General features: G+C 46.3%; 1 protein-coding gene across 1 annotated transcript; it reads right to left on the bottom strand.

Annotated features, from left to right (window-relative positions):
- Positions 1 to 390: 390 nt before the first annotated feature.
- On the bottom strand, positions 391 to 26,402 carry PITRM1 (pitrilysin metallopeptidase 1). Its single transcript, XM_031652558.1, is given in 23 exon segments — positions 391 to 767; positions 866 to 968; positions 1,575 to 1,720; positions 3,344 to 3,469; positions 5,570 to 5,682; positions 6,415 to 6,478; positions 7,456 to 7,466; positions 8,063 to 8,183; positions 9,622 to 9,722; positions 10,087 to 10,252; positions 10,502 to 10,578; positions 10,686 to 10,806; positions 12,104 to 12,236; positions 13,722 to 13,838; positions 18,021 to 18,159; positions 19,344 to 19,478; positions 19,849 to 19,945; positions 20,455 to 20,568; positions 21,191 to 21,319; positions 22,130 to 22,218; positions 22,487 to 22,613; positions 26,156 to 26,239; positions 26,241 to 26,402. Coding segments are annotated over 23 exon segments (2,553 nt in total). The 5' UTR covers positions 26,387 to 26,402; the 3' UTR covers positions 391 to 673.

Here is a 26,402-nt window from a genome sequence, read left to right as displayed (position 1 = left end):
CTCTAGTCTGCAGGAGACCACAGCTGTGCCTCAGAAACGGTGGCGGAGAGCTGTGTGGAGGGAGAGGAGACCCCAAAAACAAGCTGTTTGGGAAATCAGAGTCCAACGGCCAAGAGCTGGCATGGAGGCTTTCCTTTCTGGCTCTGTGAAGACGAAGCCAGCGCTTACTCACCCCAGCCCACCTGCTTCTCAGGACTGCTTCCATCCGGCCGCCCCGCTGAACTTCCGTCTGTTAGGAGGACGCTCCCACAGGGCCCCTGTGTGATCGAGTTTCATGAATCAGCACAGGCAGGCGTGGGACACCTTTGTGTACCTTTTCATTTCACTTCTGTTTTTTAGTAAAGGCCCTTAAAATGATGGGCCTACTTAAAATAATGACTCAAGCAGAGGTTAAGTCAGAGTTGCCCTTTATTTTTAGATTCTTAAATAAATATTCTAGAATTGAGGTAAAACAAGCCTTTCTGTCAGTAGAAAGTGAAAATTCTACGTGGTACATCTTTGGCATTTCATGCATGACTATTTCAATGGACATCTTCCTGGTCGCTCTTAAGATTGACTTGCCAGTCAGTGGTAACACCTTAAGAATGACATAATATTCTTGGAAAAGCAGTAGCATTTCTGACTTTTCATATTCAGCTCTAGAGGCCTGTTGTCTCATGGGCACCAGGGCCGCTCATCTGATGATCCAGGATGGGTCCTTGGCGATTTTGGGGTTCTCGGGTCCAAGTATGGCCAGGCCATGCGTGCTCTTCCCAGTGCCGAGGTACCTGAGAGGAAGGCAGGCGAGGTCAGCGAGGACTGGCTTCTGCTTCAGTGCCGTTAAGGCCTCCAATCCCAGGCGCTGTCTCCCGCACTCCCCACTCACCTATCGCTCACGGCCAGGAGCTTGTCGTGGCTGACGGCGAAGAGCTGCTCCCTGTGGGCCTGCTTCATCTCATCCGAGAGGCCGTACAAGAAGTGGTCCATTCCTAGAAGACAAACCACAGGCATGGTGGGGCTGCCGCCCAGGAGTTCGCACAGTGGGCTGTGCCCTCGTGTCCCGGAGGGGCAGGTGCATCTACTGTTACTTCACATACATGTTTCAACCACAGGGACATGTCTAACAGCCCAGAGATCACACCCTGACCTCCAGCTCCCAGAGTCAGCGTGGCTCCCAGCTCCCAGCGAGCCACGCTGACTCTTACCAAGGCCTGCTTCTGCAGCGTGGATGCATTCAGGGCTGCATGAGGCTGATAATGCTGTGAGCAAAAGTGGCTCTACAGAGTAATGTGGCCAGGCCTGGGCCGTGCCCACATCGTCCTTCCACCCTAATGAGCCCAGACACTGCCGTGGGTTGGCCCCACTGGGCCTCAGGTCAGTAAAACTGAAATGACAGGATGCACTCTTCTCGCCCGGATGTCGGGAAGCGTGTTTCCAAGGCCAATGTTTAGGGTGTCAGACGTGGAAATCGCATCACAGGCAAGGACGGAGATGCCAGAAGCTGGTGCTCCTGCCTGTGCATGAGGGGACTCGGAAAACAGCAACGTCATCTGCGAGGCTGTGGACTGAGATTCTCACTGTTACACTCACAATACCTTTGTCTGAAGGAGCAACAGGAGCATCTACGGTTGAGAAGACAGAAAGTTTGGCTTCGTCGATGTCTTGCTGTGTGAATTTTCCAGACTTTGCCCAGTCAACAGCCTTCCCAAAAGATTGGAGCGTCTCTATTGTATTTGGGTCCCTAGGAAACCCACAGAAATAAACAGGCAAGCATTTTACCAACGGACAAGTTTATGACAAACCTGTGACTTATCAGTTCACCATCTTCTATGGGTTAACAGCTCTATTTTACATCTGATCTAGTCCAAACAGCCCACTGACAAATTGCTCAATTACTCTCAGTGGAAATTTAAATCCCATCACATAAGACTTTCAACACGTTCTCCCTCTTAGACAAGGTCTGTCTGCATAACGTCCTCCCCAGATGATTTAAATCCACCTCTCTGTGACCTCATCAGGAGAGGAAAGATGTGGAGGGTGGGGGCAGGTCAAGATTACAAGGAAATTACAGAAGACTCCCATGGAAAAATCAAGCAAAGGTTTTCTTTTAATCTCCCTTAAGGACACACCCAGGGCAGTACAGGAATCAGCCTGAGGGGGCCGATCCAGACTTCCCTTTGTGTAAATGGAAAGAGCCCAGCCCTCCCTTCACCCTGACTCAGAGCTGCAGAGGGGCTGTGAGCTGCTTCCCCATCCTTGTCTAGAAGAGTGGCTTCCAGCATAGCAAGGGGGAGAACTCAGCAGGCTGGCAATGGCTACCGACTTCTCTACCTACGTGTCTGCTTACCTACCTACCTAATCTATCTCTGCATCCATGAGCCAGGCTCTCACTCTGTCGCCCAGGCTGGTATGCGGTAGCATAATCTGCTCACTGCAGCTTCAACCTCCCTAGGCTCAAGGGATCCTCCCGCCTTAGCCTCCTGTAGCTAGGACCACAGGCACTTGCCACCACGGGTGGCCAGCTCCTTCTTAAAAAGTGTTATAATATATGTTCTCTTGGGCAGCAAAGCTATAGACAATTAAGAATTTATTGTTTTAGAATAACGGTGTTATGTTTATGAAAGCTAACAGTTGCATCCACATCGGGCACCCCCAACTGAAATGAGCTAAGAATGCTCTCAGGCTGTATCGCAGCCCCTCACCTGGGGCCTGTGTTCCAGGTCCCCCAGAGCAGGGTTGCAACCTCAGACAGACACTATGGATACTGTGTTTTCTTCCTATACCTATGAAAAAGTGTATAGATTAGGTGCAGCAAGATATTAACAAATACAACAATTATACTGTAATAAAAGTTATGCTAAGTAAAACAAGGGTTCTGTGAACAGAAGCTCTTGGATATCCACAGTGTATCTGATAACCTAGATGGCTCCTGAGTGACCAACAGGCAGGTACTGTAGACAGCGTCAGCTTTCATCCCACTGCTTAGAAGAATGGTGTACAATTTAAAACTTCGGAAGTGTTTATGTCTGGAACTTTCCATTTAATATTTTCAGACCGAGGGTGACTGGGTAATAAACCGTGGAAGGCAAAACCATGGATGGAGGCACTACCGTGTTCTGCCAAAATATGCTGGCTTAAGCCAGGGTTTACTGAAGGCAAAATGCTTCCCGTTTAGGCTGCTGGCCCCAATCCTTGCACCAGAAAGGACATTGCTGGGTGTGGCTAAGTGCTCGAGAAGTGAAAAGCAGCACACAGAACAACTTTTGTCTAAAGTTCACTGCAGTAGAAGAAAATGACAGATAATCATGAGTAGAAAACTGAAACACCGTGTGCGTCCCAATGTGTGAACTGGAGCAAAGCTCACCTGTAAGAGTAAAGGGTGAAAACCCCACTGTGGCTGAGTTTTGCGCCTCCACCGTAAGCGCCACCTTTTTCTCGAATTTCCGTATGCAAGAATTTAGCAGTCATCAAACGTGCAAGGATTTTAAGACTAAAATGAACGAGTAAAAAATGCAAGTTAAAAACACCATGGCTGATAAAAAGCATATAGACAATGAAGTAATTATTGGATTAAGTGAAAATGAAAATAAAATCAAGTTTTAAAATAATGCCGTATAAATTATGGTCCCATTTTTTGGTCTTGTTTTTTAAGAGATGGGGTCTCACTGTGTCCCCAGGCTGGAGTGCATTAGTGCAATCACAGCTCACTGCAGCCTTGAACTCCTGGGCTCAAGGGATCCTCCCACCAGTCTCCTGAGTAGCTGGGCCTACAGGTGTGTGCCACCACGCCTATTTTTACAGTTTCTGTAGAGGTAGGGTCTAGCTTTGTTGCCCAGGCTGGTCTCAAACACCTGGCTTCAAGTGAGCCTCCTAACTTCAAAGTGCTGGGCTTACAGGCATGAGATTTTCTTTTTAATTAACAAAAACTAAAAAGCACAAGGAAGCACAATTTTCAAGCAGTTGGCTTGGATTACAGGGTCGAAGGGAGAGGTGGTGGGGAGGGAATCTAACACTTCCAGCACCACACTGCTTAACTTGTTCCAATGCATATGTGGCATTTTTAGAATCTGGTAACGCAGAAAGAGGTTATTTCTATTGTAAAGGCAAATGTGCAAATGAACATTTAAATGTCTCACATCAGAATATGGAAAAAAAAGGAAACTGAAGTCAAACTCTGAGTATAGGAATCCCTTAAGAAAACACACACTCTCCGATAAAGCACATTTCTAGGAACGGGGCTGATTTCCTCTGCCTTCCACTGCGAACGGTGACATCACATTCTAGATGATTCTAGAACACATCCACCTCCGACAGAAGGCAGGGCAGACAATGATGGTAGCGTCTGCAGCAAAGACACAGGCTCCTTAAAGACGCCCGTGGCGAGATTAGCCCCGGGTCACCACTTCCACAGATGTGCCATTTCCCAAAGCAGATGAAGGGGGTCAAATAGGCCAGGTGGGAAATCAAGGAAGGAGTGGACGTGTTCCCAGGGGCTGTGCTGGGAGAAGTCACGACCATCTCGTGTGGGCCCTCCAGGAGAAACCCAGCACCACTCGGGTGGCTGGGTCGCCGTCAGTTGGGACCAGCGAGGTTGGAGCCAGACCCTGGGGGTCTCCTCCTTGGTTTAGTCCCTCATGGGGGTAGCTGCCTGGGACAAGGATACAGGAAGTGAATTTCCGGGATATAACATGTATGCACAGATCTGTGTCATCCACACCCAACTGACAGGTCCCCAAAGGTGCATGTCTATGAATCTGTCCTCCTGGTCTGGCCAGTTTCCGCAGATGGGATGAACACAGCCGAGGGGTAGCCACACTTCGGAAGAAGGGGCTGGAGGGCCAGTCCGTAGGCTGCAAACTCCCTCGCCCCACGCCACTTTGGGAACAGGCCTGGCCCTCACTCTCGGCTGTGGCTTCGGCCGCTCAACCCAGGGCCTCCTTCTCTGAGCTTCTGACTTGGTGGGGAGACAGGGGAGGCAAACTCCTCAGAGGGACTGTGAGGCGGCCTCCAGCCCTGCCATCTGCAGGGCTCTGCAGGACCACCCGGTTTCTCCCCACCGTCCTGTCCCTCTGTGGCCCTGGGTCAGGCACCCCCCACCCACCCACAGTCTGGCTCATGAGGTTCTCCTGCAGCCCCCATGGCTGCCTGGGTCACCTCCCACTCTCCCTTGTGGCTTCATGTCTTGATCTACCTTTGCTGTCATTCCATGCATCTGTCCTCACGAAGGCTTAATCTACCATGTTTATCAGAGGTCTCAGCCTAAATCCATTCAATTTTTACCTAGAGATGAGATGAGTACATGGGGCATTTTGAAAGGAGTCTGTCTTTAGGGTCATAAATATCTGTTTTGTTTATAGGACTCAATAATAGAAATTGTTTACAAAAATGACTGGCTCTAAAGCTGGGCCTTTGTTCATAAAGCCTCTGCTGTTTAAAGAGGCCGCTCGTAGACTCACACAGCCCCAGGTCCAACACTCAGAGTCAGTGCAGACTCTTCCTGTGCTAAAACATGCCCTGTGAACTCGAACAGGCTTGACCAGCTGCTTCCATAAGGCTCAGACCTGAGAGGTCCCGACCTCCACCCTCCTACCTGGCATGATCTGGGTCCGTGTAGGGGACAGTTCGGATGCATTCGCCCACATAATTCACCGGGAAGGGCATCAGGAAGTGAGTCTTCATCTGCCAGGGCTTGAAGGTGGGTTCCTGAGGGACAAGGTGTGGTCAGAGGCGGCCGTGCTGCCACGCACCACCCACGACGCTGGGACTGAACCCATCTCAGGGGTCCCATCTCCGTGACAGTCTGCAGCCAGGTCCTGGGACGCAAGAGCAAGGCACTGCAGTTACATCGCTCCACACTATTTCTCACTGTAAAATGGACATGAAGTCCTCCAATCTTGACGTGATGCTTTAAAGTATACTGTTCAATTAAAAACATTTCATTCTATACCACTTATATCATAGTTATATATTTATGTTTCATATCATATTATACCATAGGAGTATGTTAAATCACTCGACTCCACAAGGAACCAAACCAAACAGCATCAGCACCAGGCTGAGTGGGGGAAAGGATCTGTCAGGCTGCCCAACTGGAGTCGACTTGGCTCAGGAGCTACGTTCAAAGGAGGGTGAGTTGCCCGGGAGGAGACCGCACGGAGCAGTAGCCCTCTTCCTGGGCACAGGGAAGACGCACCCCGTACCAGGGGCCGCACCTCCTCGGCACAGGAGGACACACTCCCACCAGGGCCTTCACTCAGCACTGTCTCAGAGAGAAAAGGCTCAGGGTGGCAGTGACCAAGGACGCACTGAACTCGCAAGTCTAGGGACACGCCAGCCCCACGGACAGGTGGACGGAGGAACGTTCACCATCAGCGGCAGACAGCCGTGGAGGGAAGCACCCGCCTGCTGGGAACCCAGATGGGCTGTGGTTCTTACCATGACCAGCTTCCTAATGATCTGGGAGCCGTGGAGAATGTGGGTGGCCCCACCAGGAGCATTACAAGCAGCCAGGTTTCTGAAAATCAAGTTTCCAAGAGAAAAGACAAAAATTCAGAACTCACTTGAAATATATAAGAAGGAACAGTGGGTCAAGGCATACAACGGTGTGGCTCACGCCTGTAATCCCAGCACTTTGGGAGGCTGGAGACATGGGAGGATCACGAGGTCAGGAGATCGAGACCACCCTGGCTAACACAGTGAAAACCCCCATCTCTCCAAAATATACAAAAAACTAGTCAATGGTGTATGGCTTCAGCCCCAGCCACTCGGGAGGCTGAGGCAGGAGAATGGCATAAACCTGGAGCATGGAGCTTGGCAGTGAGCTGCTGAGATCCGCCACTGCACTCTAGCCTGCGGACAGAGCCAGACTCTGTCTCAAAAAAAAAAAAAAAAGGAACAGAGTTTATAAAATCTAATAGAGCTAATATAACAAGTATAAGGGTAGACTTGTTTAAGTGTTTTAAATAATAAACGCTTAAAAAAAAAAAGGACAGAAAATAAAAATAGGCTGGGCACAGTGGCTCATGCCTAGAATGCCAGCACTTTGGAGGCTAAGGTGGGAGGACTGCTTGAGTCCAGGAGTTTGAGAGACCAGCTCTGGGCAAATGTAGTAAGTCCCCATCTCAACAGAAAATTTTTAGGAATTAGCTGGGCACAGTGGTGCACACCTATAGCCCCAGCTACTTGCGAGGCTGAGACTGGAGGATCACTTGTGCCCAGGTCAATGGCCAGAAGAATAATGGCAAATTCACTGCACTCCAGCCTGGGTGCCAGAGTGAGACCCTGTCTCCAAATAACAAAAACTAAAAAAAGAAAGTGAATAAAAGAAATTAAGGAAATTTTAAAATAAATTTTCAGACAGTCAAGGAAAAGGTAGCCTTGTTATACAGTACAAAGAAAATATTTTAAGCTTTCTTTCTGCACTTTCTCGTCATTAATCTGTGAAATCAAGAGGACACGTAAAGTGAAAGGGCTGCAGGCAGAGGGGCCTGGAGCAGCAGGAGGCCACCTGCCATGGGCTCCACTCCCAGAGGCCAACAGAGACACCCAGAACTGAACCAGGGATACGCAGACACCAAAGGAGGAGACGCGAGCGCCAACCTCGTCCACGGAGAGCATGGCTTCCCTACTGACATCCATGAACTAGACTACAGTTCTCTTTGTAAGTTAATCAAATTTACCAAATTAGTTATCACCAACATCACTGTTCTATGTCAAATCCATGGATTCGGGAGTCATAGAAACAGCAGTAAAGCAGCCTTCTTGAGGCCATGGTTTTGGGCCATTCTTATGCCAGCATATCCCAGGCGAAGTCTGTTTTCCTATCAGACTACTCACTGCAAGGCACAGAAGTGAGTGCAGCATCTAAGGCCACACCACAGAGTCTGAACTCACTTAACTGGGCCAACACTGGACAACATATTTAATCCTCCTGAACCTGAGTTTCTTCATCTGCGTAACGGGGGATATGAACCCCGACACGCTGGACTATTCTGAGAATTGAGTTAATACGTGTAAAACATGACAGCTGCTCCTGGCACCTGCCAGGCGCTCACCAGGCGCCAGAACCACCATCAGCGCATACCTCGACCGTGTGCGGGCGCACAGGCCTCCGTTCCTTCTTACTCCGACCGATGCTTCTAAGGAAGTCTTCGACCACTTTTTCTGTCTGAGACATCTGCTGAGGAGTCGCATTCACTGAACACCTGTTTTAAAAATTACGTATACATAAAACCATTGTTAGAAAAAACAGTTTTAGTCATTCATCACATTTTGTATAATAACTCAATGATGTTGGTTGTATAGAAAATAATGTTCAAAGTGTTAAAACAAACAGCAGCCAAATGTGGAAATACCACAGCCGCCTCCCTGCTCTGCAGTGCTTCACGTTATCAAGAGATTTCCGCACAGTTCAATGTGGCAGCTAATGAAGCCGCCCAGAGGCAGAGCCTGAGACCCTAAACTCCTGTTCTTCCGAAGAGCAAAGAAAATACAGAGACTATTAAGATCTGCTAACCATGCCTTCAGAACTACGCTATCAAAACACTGACAGCTTTCAACATTACTGTCCGGAAGTCATCCATTTGAAAATGTGAACTGGTTGTTAAAGCAGAACATTATAAAGTGCAAAAAATTACCATGCTCTCAAAGTTACATGAAAACAGAACTCTCCCAAATTCTACAGAATTGCAAATGCTACTACCACATGAAATCTACTTGAACTCTACAGTGTATTGACCAAGTGTATATTTTTCCTTTTGGCTGTAAATCCTAAACTTACTCTAGTTAAAGTAACAGCAGGTACCATTATATTAATACTAACTATATCCCAGCCTTGCAGATATTCTTTCATTCCTTAAGATAAACCTGCAAAGGAAGGTTCTATGGAGGAGGAAGCAGAAGGCCCCAGTGGGTCAGCTGCCCAGGACCTCCTAGGTGCGAGCGTGAGTGCTGACCCGGCACCAGAAGCCAGGCCGGCCTGAGCCCAATGCCAGGAGCCCCTGATCGCCAGGCTTCACCTCTGCCCACCCACAGACCGCCCTGTAGAATCTGCCAGGGATTCACAAGACATGACTGGCAAAAGGCATCAGGACTCTCTGTGAAGAAGGACAACTGACTTCAGCAAACATTTTCTTGTTAAGTACTGACGAATACATCAATGTCACTGACAATAAGATGCTGAAAATAAAACTGTCAATCATTTTTAAACTTCATTCATGCTCACACACCTGAGGGCACATAAGGCCAACTACAGGTGTAGGACTGAGCTGCCAGATATTTCCTCAAAGCATCACAGAATTATATAAGAAACTGTACTTTTACTCTGACCTTCGGCAAGCTCACCCTTACGGATATCTCAGTTACAGACCATTTGCTTTTGGAAGCAACATAACTACTGCTCTCAACCTATTTGCACTTCTAGAACAAAATTAGCCTGCTTTCTTCCCCATCTCCTACAACTTTTAATAAGCTTAAAATATTTTTTTCTTAGTTTATTAGAACACTTGACATCTACAATAAATTCTGTAACCTTTACCTTTACCAAGCACTTTCTATCTTGAAGTTTCTACAAGTAAAAAATACCTAAAAACTATGCTTAATAGAATGAATCATAAAATATTTAGAAACAAATCACAAATGCACCTCATATTATCACCATTTAACAGGTGTTTCTTGATACGCGGGAGCTTCCTCAGGATGGGTTTGATGTCTGTCATTTCTGCAATCCTCTTCATCAGTCGCACCTGAGCCAGAGAAAGCTCGCTCACAGAGAGGCAGAGGCCACAACAGACCCAGAGGAAGCTCGCTCACAGAGAGGCAGAGGCCACGACAGACCCACTCAGTCTGAACCAAGCACCCGTGACATCAGAACCCTGCATCGGCAGGGGTTATGTGTGCAAGTGTGTGGCTTGAGGAGGGCTGGAACTGGGGTGCAGGGTGGTACAAAAAAGATGATGAGTTAAAACCAACCAATCAATTCTTCCCCGTATTTGGTCAGTTAGAAAGTTAGCATTTCTGGGACATAAGTTAATGTATCCCCAAAGAAATCAGTAACTCTGGAATATGTAGCTAAACCAGAGTAACAGAGGTTCCTTCCAAGCTTCTTACCTGATCCATCCCGCTGAAGGTCTCCTGCAGGTCCCCTGCGGGCGTGAGGGTCCGGCCTGCCCTGATGGAAGCGTACAGGTGTCCGGAGTCCGGAATTCCGTTGGCGAGCTCCTGGGCGGTCATCTTCACCAGTACCTTGAAGTGCTCCTCTTCTTCAAAGCACGGGCTATGGAAAAAGGAGAAGAAATTCCTGGAGACCCATTCATCGTGTCCCTTCAATATTGTGGAAAGTAGATTAAATGTAAGTTTGCAGACTACTTTAACGACCAAAGAAATTTTATAAGTCCATACGAACTACAAGTAAAAGTCAGACTTGGAAATCAACACACACAAGAAAGATTGTCTATTTTAAAGTACTTCCAATGGAGATCTCTAGTACACCCCAAGAATGGACAACTCTTGCAAATAAAGTTACTTGTTAAATATTTCACTCCACAGATGCATCATGTCTGGCAGGTTTCGATCCAGGCAGAGAGAGGAGAAAAGCACACCCTGAACCAAAGAAAACACAGAAGAAAGGAATTAGGGCTGAACCAAACAGTGACAGACACTGGAGAAAAGCTTCCCACCGCAGCTGTCATCTGACGGTAACAGGCTACCTGCTCGTAGGTGTCCATGTGCGAGTCGTCGGGGAGCACGTGGGGAGAAGCGCTCATCCCTCCGGTCTTCAGTTCTATCTGCTGAGCCTGCTTCCGGTAGTCAAGAAGGCCGCAGCCCAGCCTGACACAGCAGAGAAGCACAGCCCCGATTACAAGGCAGTCCTTACTGAATCATTTTTAAAACCGTGCATCTTGAATTACAAGTTGCTGCCATTAATTGAATAACTGCAGCTTTGCCAACCTCTTCACAGTTCGAAGGTCATCAAGCAGGCACACGCTCTAACCTTTGCCCTCTCGAGTTCACGCGTCCCCTCCCCCAGGAAGACCCCAGTTTCTCCCGCCTGGGAAGTCAGTGTCCAGAGGCACAAGACACTTGGCTGGCCAGTGTCTGCACTCAAAACAACATTCTAAAATACGCATTTCCAGTTGTAAGCTTTTCAATAAATGCTTTATGAGGACCCCCTACTCTCTTCGCCCAGACCACTGTGAGACATACTTCCTTTGCTCAAATGTCTGGTAGCCTGGGCGAGGGAGTCCAAAGGCTAAAGACTTTTTAAATTTTTAAGAAAAGTATTTTCCTCTCAGCACTCACGCTTGTGAAAGAAACATTCACAGTGACACTGCTAATGCCAGAAATAACTGAGTCAAGGGAATGACCAGGAGGTGTTTTCTAAACTGCTACAAAAGGATGAACAGCAGCAGCTATATTTAAAAAGGCAGGGAACTTTCAAACCCATGAAGACATTTTCCCATCTGAGCGGACCCTCAGCCAGGGTGCAGAAGGTGTCACAGCCATGCAGCTTTCTGCAGCACGCCGACAACTTCATCTCCACAAAGGGAAGACCCCAGCTGCATGTCAGGTTGGGCAGTGGTCTCTGAAGCCGGCTGCAGGGTTCCATGTCCCCCTATTATCCTGGATAGGAACGGGAGCCCACAGCCCTGTCTACTGCTTGTCCTGCAACCTCGGCCACAGCAGAGCTGGGCAAAAGGTCAAGTGTTGATGTGGGTGCTCATGTGTGTGTTTCCAGACGTGTGCACACCCCACCTAGGGAGGACGCCAGCAACTACAGGTCAGCTCGGAGGAGGAGCAACGCAGGCAGCAGGCACATCCAATTACTCACACTTTCGGATTAAACCGTCAATCCTTTCCAAAGCTTCACAGATTCATATGCTAAGATAGAGATCTCTAAGTATATCCTTACATTATACCGTAGATTCATAAATATTTCAATGTAATATAGTAAGAAAATGTTACTTTCATAAAAAATTCTAAACCAATATATTGTACACCATACTTACACACTAACATTGTAAGCTGTGATTCACTGAATGTAATTCCTACTGACGCATTAAAACAACACAGATATGCACACAAAGCAGATGTTAGTAAGACACACAAGGGTGTGTTGCGATCGTACTTGGTGAGGACGCTGCAGAAGAGGGGCACATAGGGCCTCAGCTCCTCGGGGAGTGTGTTCAGGCTGGAGAAGGCCCGGAAATACACCACACCATTGGTGGGCTGGGCGCAGTACTGAACAGGGATATCTCCGGCTAGAAAAACAAAAAGGATTTCATTTTTATTGTTGCCAGTAAAATTTAAACCACTTATAATATTTAAAAAACGCTATTTATTGCTTTTCAAGCATGGAGGTTTAAGACTTATACTAGAGTTTATATAAACTTCTCTATTGTATTTTCATGATAAAAAACTGGAAGTGTCTTCAATAGTAAAGTAACCCGCGCTCTCCAAGGAAAGGGAAAGGAAGGACAGAACCACGACCTTCTGGTCTCACAACTGCAAGTTCCAGTTACCCAACCTCTCCCCGTCAACCAGAGAGAACTCCGACCAGGTGCCCCCAAGAACCCCCAGGCCCACATCGCACCCGTCCTCAGCGCTGCTCATCTTCCCCAACAGGCCCTGCCACCCTCTGGCCCCACAACAGAAGGCTGCCCCAGGGCCCCAAACAAGGCTCCTGGTGTTCCCCACCCACTCTTCCTGACCTCTTGAGGGGAGGGCTGGGCACTCAGCTATGTACGTAGGTCCCTACCTAGCAGAGCGCCCTAGACCAGCGGAGGGACCAAGGCATGGAAGGATGACTGATTTATTCTCACTCTTAGCGAACACTTAATGAGATTCACAGACAAAAACTGCCAGGGTTAACAGATCAGAGAGACGTCAGCCTCGATTTCCACTCACATGCGCGTGCACACACACGAAAATAAACAGGATACAAACACGACAAGCGCTGTTAGAAGACAAAAGGCGGGCTGGAGACGCTTCACAGGACTCAGGGATGCCCAGGGTGAAATCCCATCCCCGTCCTCGAGGTGCAAGTGACAGCCATGCTGCCCTCAGCTCAGTCACGTCCGGCCACACCTGCTGGTAAGCTCAGCATCAACACCGTCCCAGGTGAGGTTACCCCAAAGATGCCTCTCCAGCTACCAGCCAGGAGAGAGAGAGAAAGGAGGCACCCTGAGAACTCAAAAGCAGCGAGTTTTTGGAACAAAAAGTACCACGGAACGAAAGGTGCCACGGAACGAAACATGACATGGAACAAAATGTGTCACGGAATGAAATGCCAGGACACAGCAGGGGGATAAACTTGGCCTCCAACTCCCTTTCAACTCAACACCCACCTTTCCGGGGGTCTCATCCCTCTGCTTCCTCCGTGCTGATGGCAGGGTAAACAGTTGGGACAAAGGGCTCTGAGGATGCCTCTATTTTTTAAACTGTACTTAATACAGTCAAAGCATAACCCAAATCCTCATTTGATTCTAGAAGCAGGAAATCAGAGCACCCTATCAAACCCCTCTCAGGAACACACACATAGGCTCTTACTGAGTGAATGCGTCTATCACCACTGAGAGTTAGGAACAAGGTAGAAGACACGTATGGAGCAAGACTATGAACACACAGGGCTGCTCAAGTGTTTGAGGGAAAACCTCCAAGACGTGATTCTATTGCTTCTGTGAGGAGCGATATTTAATTTCCCCAAGGACCCCGAGACCCGGGAAAAACATAGTGTTCACAGTGACCTGTCAGGACCACGTCCAACTCTGTGACAGGTATGGTGGGCTCAATATCTGAAACTTTCAACGCTGGCAGACAAGAGGCATCTTGAGGTTTGCTTTGTTGAGTCCGTAATTCTAAACCTAAAAAAGAAACAAGAAAAAGGAATATTCGGGGCCATAATTAAAAGGATTGATGCAACTTATCTCCTATGTTATTATCTTACATCCAGAATTAGCCGTCCATGCCACGTGTGGGGAATACGGGAGCACAATGGTTTGCCAAGTATCTCCTATTTCCAGGCTGACCAGATTTAGATGCACTAATAACCCCCTTAGTGGGAAGCCCTTTTCCTAATTCTCATTTTCAATTACTGAACATTCTGCTGGGGAGTGGTGGTTTGCTCAAGAAGCTTCTCCTGCACCCTCCAAAGTTTACATTAAATAGATTCGACTTGTTTTCAGAGCTTTCAAACCACTTCTTGTTGGACTGACATTTAGTGATCTTTATACTTATCTTTTTTGTTTTCAGACACGGCCTGGCTCTGTCACCCAGGCTGGAGTACAGGGGCACCATCTCAGTTCACTGCAGCCTCTGCCTCCTGGGCTCAAGTGATCCTCCTGCCCTAGCCTCGTGACTAATTTCTTTTTTCTTTTTTTTTTTTGTAGAGACGAGGTTTTGCCATGTTGCCCAGGCTGTCTCAAACTCCTGACCTCAAGTGATCCTCCCACCTTGGCCTCCCAAAGTGCTGGGATTCCTGGCATGAGTCACCGCACCTGGCCCTATACTCGTTTTCTATTGTTTCATTTTCACTAATTTCAACAAAAGACTTACACAATCACATAAATCACACAAATTACAGTGGTGCTTAGAAAGACACTTCCTGGGCCTGACAGTCCATTCATCAATGAGGGAGGCAGCACCTTTACAGCAGACCCCTCCACCGAGCCACAGCCTATGCGGAAGATCCTAAGACCCAGGCGTGCCTCCCGCCCTGATGGCCACCAGTGAAGCGGCTTCACAGTGCTACACCGTGCCAAGCAAGTACACGAGTGCACGATTCCATGACTCCCGGGGAGGGCTGTGCCGAGTTCCCGCTTTAACTCAGTCCCCACAGACAGCACTCCTGGTGTCTGCTGGGCTGACCTCCCCCATGTTCCATTTCCACCTTCTGAAGTGCCCCGAGAGCGTGCCACACACTTAGACACGGGACCTTGGGGCACAGTGAGCATCTCAGGCAGTGTCGCCCCTCCACAGGTGCCCCACCGTGGGCTCCAGCCCTTCTGCCCACCTCTGGAGCTGCAACTGCCATCAACAACCACCCCCACTCCCAGAGGCATCTGGAGCCCAGGCTCCCAGTGGCAAGGAGCTCAGACTCGGACTCTGCAGGCTTCCCCTGCCAGCTCACCACCTACCTAACAACTTGACTTTCCCGACCTCATGCCACGCGGAGCTTTTGTAATCTGTGGCTTTGCCAGGAAGCTCCCTCCTGCCTCTTCCCTTACCCGGCCTTCCCCGTGGTTCCTGGGCCCACCTGCACTAGAGCACGCCACAGCTACCCTGACATCCCAGAGCTCCTTCTCTGAACACACTCACTCACAGTGGGCAGAAAAAGCCTCTGGCACGTTCTCTTCTCTGTTTCCCTTCAGCACATCACACACTCCCTGATGGTGGAGGCTTCACCCCTTCACAGTGCTTAAGACACACACAAGACCAGAAATCAGAAGATTCAAGCTTTTACTAGTTTCCCATTCACCTCTTCTGCATTGTTGTTCTCTACAGTTTGGCTTTAATTCACAGAATCCTAACACTGCCGTGCACACTTTAAGACTTACTGACCTGAAATAACCATTCACTGCACTAGCACTGTGCCCTCCTTTAAAGGAGCTCTGCAGTGAGTGTGTAAAGGAGAACTCTGTAGTGTGAGCACTGCTCATTAACCTACTGGTTTGGACTACAGTATACTGGGTTTTCTTAAAGCACAGCTCTGAGGTCAGGCCAACGAATATGAAGTAATTTAGGAAACGTACAACCTGTTGCCTACTCATGGAATTATCTTGTGTACTCATGAATAACTTAGTTAAAAGTGGGAAGATTGGAGCTTGTCAATTATCACAAAACAGAGCTTAAAAAAAAGACTAAGGTTAAAAAAGAACAGCTTCAAACAGTTGTCTCTAAACAAGAATTCAGATAGAAATAAGAACAGATTACAAGTTGACATTAATTTTTCTTTTACTACATGATATAACTTCAACCTTAGCATGATCAAAATGAAGTCACTTACTTTCCACCTAACGTCCACCCTTACCTTCTGACAATTTCTCACAGAATCCCAGCCCAACTAGCTTTTTTTTTTTTTTTTGAGACGGAGTCTCGCTCTGTCACCCAGGCTGGAGTGCAGTGGCATGATCTTGGCTTGCTGCAAGCTCCGCCTCCCGGGTTCACGCCATTCTTCCTGCCTCAGCCTCCGAGTAGCTGGGACTACAGGTGCCGCCACCACGCCCGGCTAATTTTTTGTATTTTTAGTAGAGACGCGGTTTCACCATGTTAGCCAGGTTTCGATCTCCTGACCTCGTGATCCACCCTCCCTGGCCTCCCAAAATGCTGGGATTTTGCGCCCAGCCCCAACTAGCTTTTTTAACAGGAAAAGTATGTGTGTATGTGTTGCATATATTTTTAAAAGGCTTTATTAATACATAACTTACAAGTAATAATATTCACAATTTTAAAGACACAATTCAGTTAAGTTCTGAAAATTGTGGCAAGTTATGAAGCCACCACATCACAGTACTGGGCCTTTCTAGCACCCCCAAAACTCTCCCATCCCCTCTACAGTCCACCAACCCCCAACCCTGGGCCTCCAGCACTTCTCATCCACTCTCTGTCCCTGCAGCTTTGCCACATCCACGGCTTCCCACGAATGGTCTCAGTATGTCACCTGGCTTCTGGCTTCTTTCCCTTTGTGGGAAGTTTCTGAGATGCACCAATACCAAGGGTGCATCATTGTCGTGCTCCTTCGCAGCTAGTGGCATTTCTTTGTAAGCATGTATGTGTTGATGGAAGTCTGGGTTGTTTCAAGTTTTGTGTGGATACCTGTTTCCATTTCTCTGGAAGGAACGTTAGGAGCGGGGCCTTCCTGGTCCGCGCATGTTGGCTGGCACTGTGAGAACTGTGACCCTGTTTCCTAGGTGGCCACACCATTTTGGCTCCTTTGGCAGTGTGTGAGCATTCATTCCCCCTGCCTTTCAGGACTGACGACATTTGGTGCCGGCAGTAATTTTTAAACTGCTAGTCATTCTAGTAGCTGTATAATGGTATATCACTGTAGTTTTAATCTGCATTTTCCTGATAACTATGATACATTTCCCTAAGAAAGTAATGAGATTATTTCCATGTAATGATTTATGTGCCTAGTTGCCATTAGGATCTCTTCGATGACATCTGTCAAAATCTTTTGCCCATGCGTTAATTGGATTGTGTGCTCTCATGACTGAATTGTTGGTTTTTCGTATATTCTGAATACAGGTCTTAATCAGACACCACTTTTGCAAATGTTTTTTCCCAGAGGCCGAACTACCTGTGAGAATCCATCTGGGTCCCCTTCTCTCCTGTGGCCTCCTCCCTTCCTTCACTCCTGCAGCCGCTCCCACAGCCGCTGCCAAAATCCCCTGCCTCTCAGCAGTTTTCTCCATTCAATTTCTCTATTTTTCTGCAAAACTATCCCGAATGAGGCTGCTGCTACGCTGCTCACTGACCTGGCAGTTCTCCTGCCTTAATCCATGAAGCACCCATGTGCTCCCCGTCTTCCACACAGACCCTCCCCAGGGCCACCGGGCACACCTGTCTCCCCCACACACGCTGTCTTCCCTCCATGCCCACCGCTCCACCATCCCTGTGTGCCCCACGCCTGCCCCACAGAATCCCGGTGCTGCTCTGCGGCTGACACACCCCCTCTATGCCTGAGACAGGCCTCTTCCCAACACACAGCTCTCACTGTCCACTCTGCTCACAGGCCATGCAACACGCACTGCAACATAACAATGGTACTGGCATGTTATGGCACCTGATAAATACAAAGTATTTACAAAATCTGTAAATACATCTTTCCAAGCTACTTCTTTTCAGTGACTCCTGCCTTTCCTACTGAGCTATAAGGGCAATTTTCTGAAATTATCTGAACCCACTGCACCGAACGTGAGCTCTGTTGGTGTCCAGTGGACACCTGCTGGTTGAAATAATACCTGTCTCCAACTATTAACTCACTAACAAGTGCACTCGGCCTGAGTGCAGGTCAGGCCTCGCCGGCTCGGAAGGAAGCCTCGGACCTTTCTCGTAGATCTGCTGCCTGTCTCCGGGGGACAGAGCCTCCACCTTCTGCTTGAGCTTCGTGGCTTCCACTTGCGCCTGCTTCTCATGATACTTGTCATCTGGCCTCATCGACAAAGTCAGCTTATGCTGGTTATTCTGCAGCAACCACAGCAACAACAAAAGCCAAGTGAAAACAAAATCTTATTACAATCTAACACTCAACAAGCTTCCGCTGGTGTGTTCTTGGTCCTGTGGTTCCACTTTCCCACTTTAAAAATAGTAATAATAGAACGAACCTCAAGAGTTGTTTTGCCGATGAAAGTACACAAGTCTTAGAAAATGCTTACCACCATACCTGCCTGTGTAGTAGTTACAGAATTCAAAAATGCTATTATTCTACTATTATCATGATTATGGTCATTAGGTCTTAAGCATATCAATACTAAATATTTTCACCACATCTTAGTTGTAAAAAGGTTTGCAGTTTTAAGTACTATAGATCTTGGACTTTAGTCTAAATTGAAGTTAATACAGAATTCTATTTTTTGTCTAGTGTTCATTCTACTATTAACTTCTAAAAGGCTAGAACTATATTTCCCATTCAATACTTTATAAATTATTAGAACAAAACACATGTTGATGTAATATAAAAATAAACGTTAGGTTATTTCATGTACTTTCCTTGTTTCAACAATTAAAAAAACTACACATGCACAAAATGCTCCCATATAAAATACTACAGAGGTAAGATAACTCGAAGACACCAGAAAGTTCACGGAAATAACTTACAACAGCTGAGAGAAGCTGCAGGTCAAGTTATTAAATCGTATCTCATGCCTAAAACAACGGAACCTACTGGAGAGTTCCCCTTCAAAGTAGACAACAGTCTTTCCCACCATGGGAACACTTTTTAAAGTTCTACCATGATAATGAGTACAAAGCAAGGAACAGGCAACCAAGCACAACTGCCCAAAAATCTGAGAAAACAAACGCACAAGCATCAAAAGTATTCACTCATGAAAACCAGAAGATTCATTACATTTGGGTGACTGTTCTCCTATTTTATATTCTTCTACTAATAAAAGAACAATATATGCAAATGTTTTGTTCACACACACATATATTCACATACTAAAAACACACACAGACATTCATCTAAAAAAAAACTCAACTTGCATTACAATCTGGAAAATAAAGTTAATGTAAGCATTTTTTAATTAGAAATTCAGTCACCCATTAACAGAAATTACTTAAATGTATAGATTATGTTCCTAATATTCCTTTCATTAGTACAAAATTCAACTTCAAAATTAGAGAAATGAATTATCCAACTTTCTTACCTTAAAATACTGTTTTACTTTTTCTTGCAAAAATTTTGGATTTTCCTGCAGGCACTGTCTGAATTTAGCCAACTGATTTCCCAACTTCAGGAGCTCCACAGGGTCCCCGTCGTGGTTCCAGCAAGAAGCTATGTACTGGAAGGAAGATTTCCACATCCACAATGCAGCTGGTACCACACAGTACAACCTCCACAAACAGCCCAGACTTGATATTAAGATCCTAGTTTCTATGTTTAAATATACCACAGCTGATTGTTTATAACAAAAGTCATGTAATTATTTGGATGGAGAAACAAAAAACCTTACTTTAGCTCTATTTTGTTCTAATAAAATAAAAACCACAGGCTGAAATAATGTTTAGGAAATAACCAACAGATTACTAGTTATAAATCCTTACCCATTTAAAGTAATCAATTTCACATAAAAATATCAAAAAGCCAATTAAGCTAGTAACAAGACAAAGCGTCTATTATAAAAGTAAATTTGTTGTTGAGAAATCACTTACTGATGTCAGCATCAGCCCAAAGCTGGTAGACTGATGTTTCATCTGTATTTCAATTTTATGAAGTAAAGCCTCAATTCGATCATCTTCAAATCCTTTCCTAAAGAATACAATGAAGAACAAAGATGGGCCAGACACAATGGCTCATGCTTGTAATCCCAGCACTTCGGGAGGCCAAGGCAGGAGGACTGCTTGAGGCCAGGAGTTTAAGACCAGCCTGGGCAACATAGAGAAAGCCCATCTCTAACATACAAAAATTAGCTGGGCATGGTGGTGTGCACCCTAGTTCCAGCTACTTGGGAGGCTGAGGTGGGAGGATCACCTGAGCCCGGTAGGAGAGGAAAATGCAGTGAGCTGAGATCACGCCACTGCACATCAGGCTCAGTGACAAAGCGAGACCCTGTCTCAAAACAAAACAAAAACCTAAGATGTAGAAGAGTTTTAGAAACAAACGGTAGCAGAGATAACATTTAAACAAATAAATATGAACAAATGCATATTATATGACAGAGAGGGAAGGCCCAAACAGTGGATCAGGCTCAGCTCCTCCCAAAAAAGTACGCAGAAATGAGGAACGAAAGCAGACTGTTACAAATAAGCCACACTTACTCAACTACTTCATCAATCGTTCTGTCTACGAGGCTTCTGACTGTCTCAATGTCTTTCTCTGCAATCCCTTGGAGGCCGACACTGAAGTAGGCCTCCCTCGTATAGCCATTGTATCTAGAAGAAAAAACCAGAAATGATGCACTGGAATCCAGGCACATTCATCACGCCCTCATCATATGCTTGATTTAAAGATCAGAATGAAGTGCTTCCAACTCCAGCCCCTCCACTGAAAAGTGCATTCAAGCAGTGTTCTCAAGTAATTGGTTCCATGTACATCTATGTCATTTTTACATCTTTTTTTAAAAATTAAATTTAAACTTTTGCGTTATGGCAGGATAAATATCAAAACAGAGAACTGCTGAGTTTTACACAATTTTAAAAATTTCTAATACTTAATGACCTGACCTGCAAGAGACAACACCATGACATTCTGAGGCCCTGGAAAAGCTGCCTTTGTGCTGGGTGTTTTATTTTGGACAAACGCCCCCTTGAGGGGACAGAAATGGCTGGCACTGGATCCAGGATCTTATCCAGAGCCCCCTGATGGGGGCGGCCATCCTGTGCACCATGAGACGCTCAGCAACTTCCTGGTCCACCATCTTCCAGTTATAGCGATCAAAAATCCAAAAATGGTCCAGATATTGTCAAGTGTGGGGCAGGGACAGGGTGTGGAGTGAAGGAGCAAAACTGCCCCCAACCCCTCAGAACTGCTGACCTAATCTCATCATAAACTCACCCAACATCAGGAGAAAAGTCTGTGCCAAGGCCAGATTCAATCAAGGCTTTGTAAAAGGGAGAATTGGGCCCAGAAGTCAAGAGTGAAGACAGAAGACTTAATGTGAAGGCTTCGAACGTGTCGGTGATGCTGCATCGGAGGAAAAAAAAAAAAGGAAAGGGGAGTAAGAGAAAAGGGAAAATTATTGGCCCTTATGCACATTTTATTTAGAATCACTACACATCTTTCTAGAAATTCTTGCATTTCAACATTTATTTTAACAATTTTATGAGCAAAAGAGAATTTCCCTTAAATACTGGGATTTTTGCGGGGGGCACAAACCATAAAATTAACTGCACTGCACATGAAATGCTCCCCATGTGACAGCCTGCCAGGCACTTTCCACACGTGATTTAAATGACAGGCACAGTGGCAGCACCATTAAGGAGACAAGGAACAAGCCAGGAGAGGTGCCAGCCGCGGAGCTGCAGGCTGACCACGGGAGGGCCCAGAGCCTTCCCTTCCTGAACACCCCCGGCACGGTTCTGAGCTACTCTCGTGAAACCACCCGAATTACAAAGTTTTGTATGTGGTGTATTTTGCCGAGGCGCGTGTTCACAGTACCATTCTCACCCTCAAAGGGACCTGTGACCTCAAAATGTGAGCAATTGCTGGTCTGAGGCAGTCTTTTCTCTGTAGGAAGAAAGCTTTGACATACAATAAGTAAATTACTTTTCTTCCGGAGGGCTATCAAAAATGATTGTCCTCAAAAACCATTTCGGATGTTATTAAAAACTTTGACATTTTGTTCTCTTTTCCTAAAATCCACTTAACCCCTGAATCCTAACTGTGTATTAATTATTAATTTACATTCAATTGTAGAACTCACTTCTGAACCTTCTAATAAGAATATTTTCCTCATGTTTTTGTCTTGTATGAGCTTTGACAGCATATACTCACTCCGGTAAGAGGAAGCTAACGCTGACGGTTGTTTGTTTACAGGGATCTGTAGCAAATGAATCCGGGCCACATGTTATCTGGAACTCCCTCTGTAAAATGACGTGACCTTGTGAGTAGGCAAAGCGTCTGACAGTTGTTAATGACTCTACGTTATCTGGATACACAAAATGGACCGAAACATGCTTTCCGCTAAGTTAACTTTCTTTTCAAACAAATAACTATTCTTTTGGTTTGAAAAGATCTCCCATACTCTGTACCGACCATGACAGCCTCTGAAATCCCATCATGAACACCCAGTCCAAGTCCTCATGTCAACATTATTTACCAGGCGGGACACAAACACGGTGGGGCACTCACAGGCTTGTCCCAGGGTGTCTGAGATGGCACCGTGGTGCTTGGTTCGATTTTCTGGAATTTGCTCAGTGCTTCCTCATGAATTTGTTTCAGATGCTGTTCTAATGGAAAATTACCATACGTGAAGAACCTAAAATTTTAAGGGAATATAATTAGTCTGTTTTAGTTAAGATGTGAGATCAAGTGCTGTCTTTTTCACTGAAACACAGTACACAGGAGTGCCCCTTACCCAAGGTCTCGCCTTTCGGTTTCAGTCACCTTTACTCAACTAAAATCCAAAAATATCACGGAACTTCGAGAGACCAAAATTCACGTAACTTATTACAGTATACTGTTATAATTGTTCTATTTTATTATTATTGTTGTTAACCTCTCACTGTGCCTAATTTATAAATTCAACATTCATCACAGGGCATGGTGCTATTCCTGGCTTCAGGCAACCGCTGGAGTGCAGTGGCACCATCACAGCTCACTGCAGCCTCAAGCTCCTGGGCTCAAGCAATCCTCCTGCCTCTGCCTCCTGAGTAGCTGGAGTGCAATGATGCAATCTCAGCTCACTGCAACCTCCACCTCCTGGTTTTAAACAATTCTCCTGCCTCAGCCTCCCAAGTAGTTGGGATTACAGGTGCCCACCACCACGTCCAGCTAATTTTTGTATTTTTAGTAGAGATAGGGTTTCACCACGTTGGTTAGGCTGGTCTCAAACTCCTGACCTCAGGTGATCTCCCCACCTCGGCCTCTCAAACAGGCATGAGCTACCACGCCCAGCCAGCTAATTTGTAAGTTTTAGAGATGGGTTCTCACTGTTACCCATGCTGGTCTCAAACTCCTGGCCTCAAGCAATCCTCCCATCTTGGCCTCCCAAGGTGCCTGGATTTGTAGTCATGAGCCACCACACCTAGCCAAAAATTGATCTTTCATTTTAAACTTCATCTAGAGATGTGACAAAAACCAAATGAGGTATTTGTTAAAATACTTTATAACCCTAGGTACAGTAATAGAGTAATTCAACTGACAATTTCACAAAACTTTTGGCAAAAAAAAATTTTTGGCAACAAGTTCAAGGTTATACATGTTAATAAAGATAACACATTTATTCAACCAGAGGAAAAAGGTTACAATGACAGAATTTATCTTTTTCTTTACTATGTTGCCTGAGTTATGGTTAAGGTTTGGGGAACTAGTATCTTAAAGAACCTTCAGAAATTTCTCATTCTAGAATTTAGAAACAAATTTTACACTCTCGGGGTTGAGAGAATCCAGGAGCAATCACCACCCCTAGTGTCCAGATGCTACTCTCCAAAGGCCCTTCCCCACTAGCCACAGAAATCAGAGCTCCCTGAGAAACAGTTGAGCCTCTGGAGCAGGGAGGGCCTGGCTGTGCATGCGTTAGGGAGGTGGGGGTGGGGGCGTAGAAATCAAAGAAGTGAGACCAAAACAGGCCAACAGCTGTGGCAAATGTGGGCATAAAAATAAATAAATTCCATATGATCACATAGTCTCAAATATACACACATAGAGAAATATTTGTGAGGTCACAGTGGTACTAAAAAACAAAACAAAGATGACTGGGGAAAAAGAAGAAAGAAAGGGCTCTCTTCTCCATGGTAGGTGCAGTGGCTCACACCCTGTAATCCAGCACTGGAAGTCAAAGGTGGAGGCAAACTGTTTGAACTCAGGAGGCTGAGACCAGCCTGGGCTTTCCACCCAGTGAGACTCTATCTCTACAAAAAAATACCAAGCACTAGCTGGGCATAGTGGTGGCCTGCACCTGTAGTCCCAGCTACTCCAGGAGGCTGAGGAGGCCCAGGAGGCTATACACAGGGCTGCAGTAAGCTAAGACCATGCCATTGTAGTCAGCCTAGGGGACTGACAGGCCTGTAAAAAGGCCCGGGCCAGTGGCTCAAGCCTGCCAATCCCAACTTCTGGGAGGCAGAGGCGGAGGCAGATCCACAGAGGAGTCAGGAGATGCCGGGCCACCCTGGCTAACAGGTGAAACCCATCTCTACTAAAATACAAAAACTAGCCCGGAAGTGAAGTGCGTGGGTGCCTGTAATCCCAGCTACTGGGGAGGCTAGGACAGGAGAATAAAGCTAAACCGGGAGGCGGAGCTTGGTGAGCTGAGATCAAATACACTGCACTTCCAACCCTGGGTGACAGAGGACTCCGTCACCAAAAAAAAAAAAAAAAAACCGCCAGCCTCTTCTGTGTATCCATTAAGTGGTTCCACTTTGCCTCTCCCCTCAAACTGACTTCCCAGGAGGCAGCAGCCATGCATAGCCTCCACAGAACCATAACAGAGGTAAGCGCCGACAGCTGGCACAGTGGGCCTCTTCTTTGAAGAGAAGTCCAGCAAGTGAATGAAAAATTACAGATTTGAAAACTACAAACTCTAATAAATGATTCAGGCAATAATCCCTCAATGAATGAAAACCATTAATAGGTTGATGAGGTTGTTATCACAGGACACAGAAACTCAAGTGCCAGATGGTCTACTGTGGCTGAGGGAGAAAGCAGATCTTCACAGGGCAGTGGCTGACTCTCAGCTGCGCTGGCGTGAGACCCTCAGGTGGAGGCAAGCAGAGCCTCCACCACGATGGTAGGATCTGGCCCATCTATGCAGAGCTCCCCACGAGGGACTCTGTGGCTGCAGCCTGGCTCAAACTAAGGAAAACTTTGGATCTAAGTTCCAGTTTCTCCAGGAAACACAGGGCAGCCCAGCACCCACACAGGAACAGCCAGGACACCTGGAGTGAGGCGCCGGAGAGCCAGCCTGCACTCCTCTACCCGTCGAGGAGGAGGTGCAGAGACCAGGCCGACCAGCTGTGATCTGTGGGACCCTGTACATAAACACTTCCAGGCCAACTAGAAATGCAGATATGGAGATAAAAGAAATAGGCAGTTTTGCCAAGAGGTATGTTTTATTCAATAAAACTAGAAATAGCATTCATCATGTACAGAAAAATCCTGTTTTATGAGTCCACCAGAGATTCAAATGTTAGGGGTAAATGGTGACAATTTATCATTGCTTCAAAAACTTCTGAGAAAGGATATCCTATTGCATGAATAGAGTGTTTAGAATCATTTATCCTAGTCTACTTTTTCTATGGCAGAGGATTTTCATAGTCTTTTTTACATAAACCCACAAATGTTTTTGCAGTAGCATTTATATATAGAATTATTAGTGTTTTTTATATAGTACATATATTATTACTATATTGACCTTATATGGTGACATAGGACACAGAGTGATGTATCAGGGAAATTGAGGATGTAGTAGAGAGTTCTGTAGGCTGCATCCGCACTATGGAAGAGCACTTCTCCACGTTACTCCCGGGAGGCTCCCGAGCCCCGCGCCCTGGAGTGAGGTGGGCACCATCCATCCACCCCAGCTCCCTACTCACTTGTAACAAAGCTGTATGGCAGGGCAAGAGCTGGGGGGCCAGGACCCTCCTCTAGGAGGCTCTAAATGCCATGTTTGTAACCACCATGCTACAGGCCCACTGGAGGCTATCATTATAAAATATCCCAAAATCAATGTCCAAGTAAGATAGGCACACTTAGGCCAGAATCACTACACTTAGATGTTTGTAGCATTTACTTCGTCTTGGGGCCATGTCATGCATGGAAGAACTGACAAATCAGCACTGCATTCACCATCAAACTTCCAACAAAATATTACAGCATTTGCTTGGGTGATGAGTAGTGGCATGAAATTGCTTAAGCTGCTCCACGTAAATCAGGTCGCAATTAGGTGCCTTTGGGAGACCACTGGTATGTGTGTAATTACGGAAGAAGTCTGTTTTGAAGGTGCTGGGAGAATATCCTCTCATTGTCTGTCTTGAAATGTGAAATAAATAAATAAATAAATAAGAATATATACATGTAAAATAATACACACATGCTACATTACCACTTA

This window comes from Papio anubis, chromosome 11 (assembly GCF_008728515.1).
Source record: "Papio anubis isolate 15944 chromosome 11, Panubis1.0, whole genome shotgun sequence".
Taxonomy (NCBI): domain Eukaryota; kingdom Metazoa; phylum Chordata; class Mammalia; order Primates; family Cercopithecidae; genus Papio; species Papio anubis.
The sequence above is the reverse complement of the archived record's forward strand: the minus strand, read 5'-3'. Positions and strand labels throughout refer to the sequence as shown.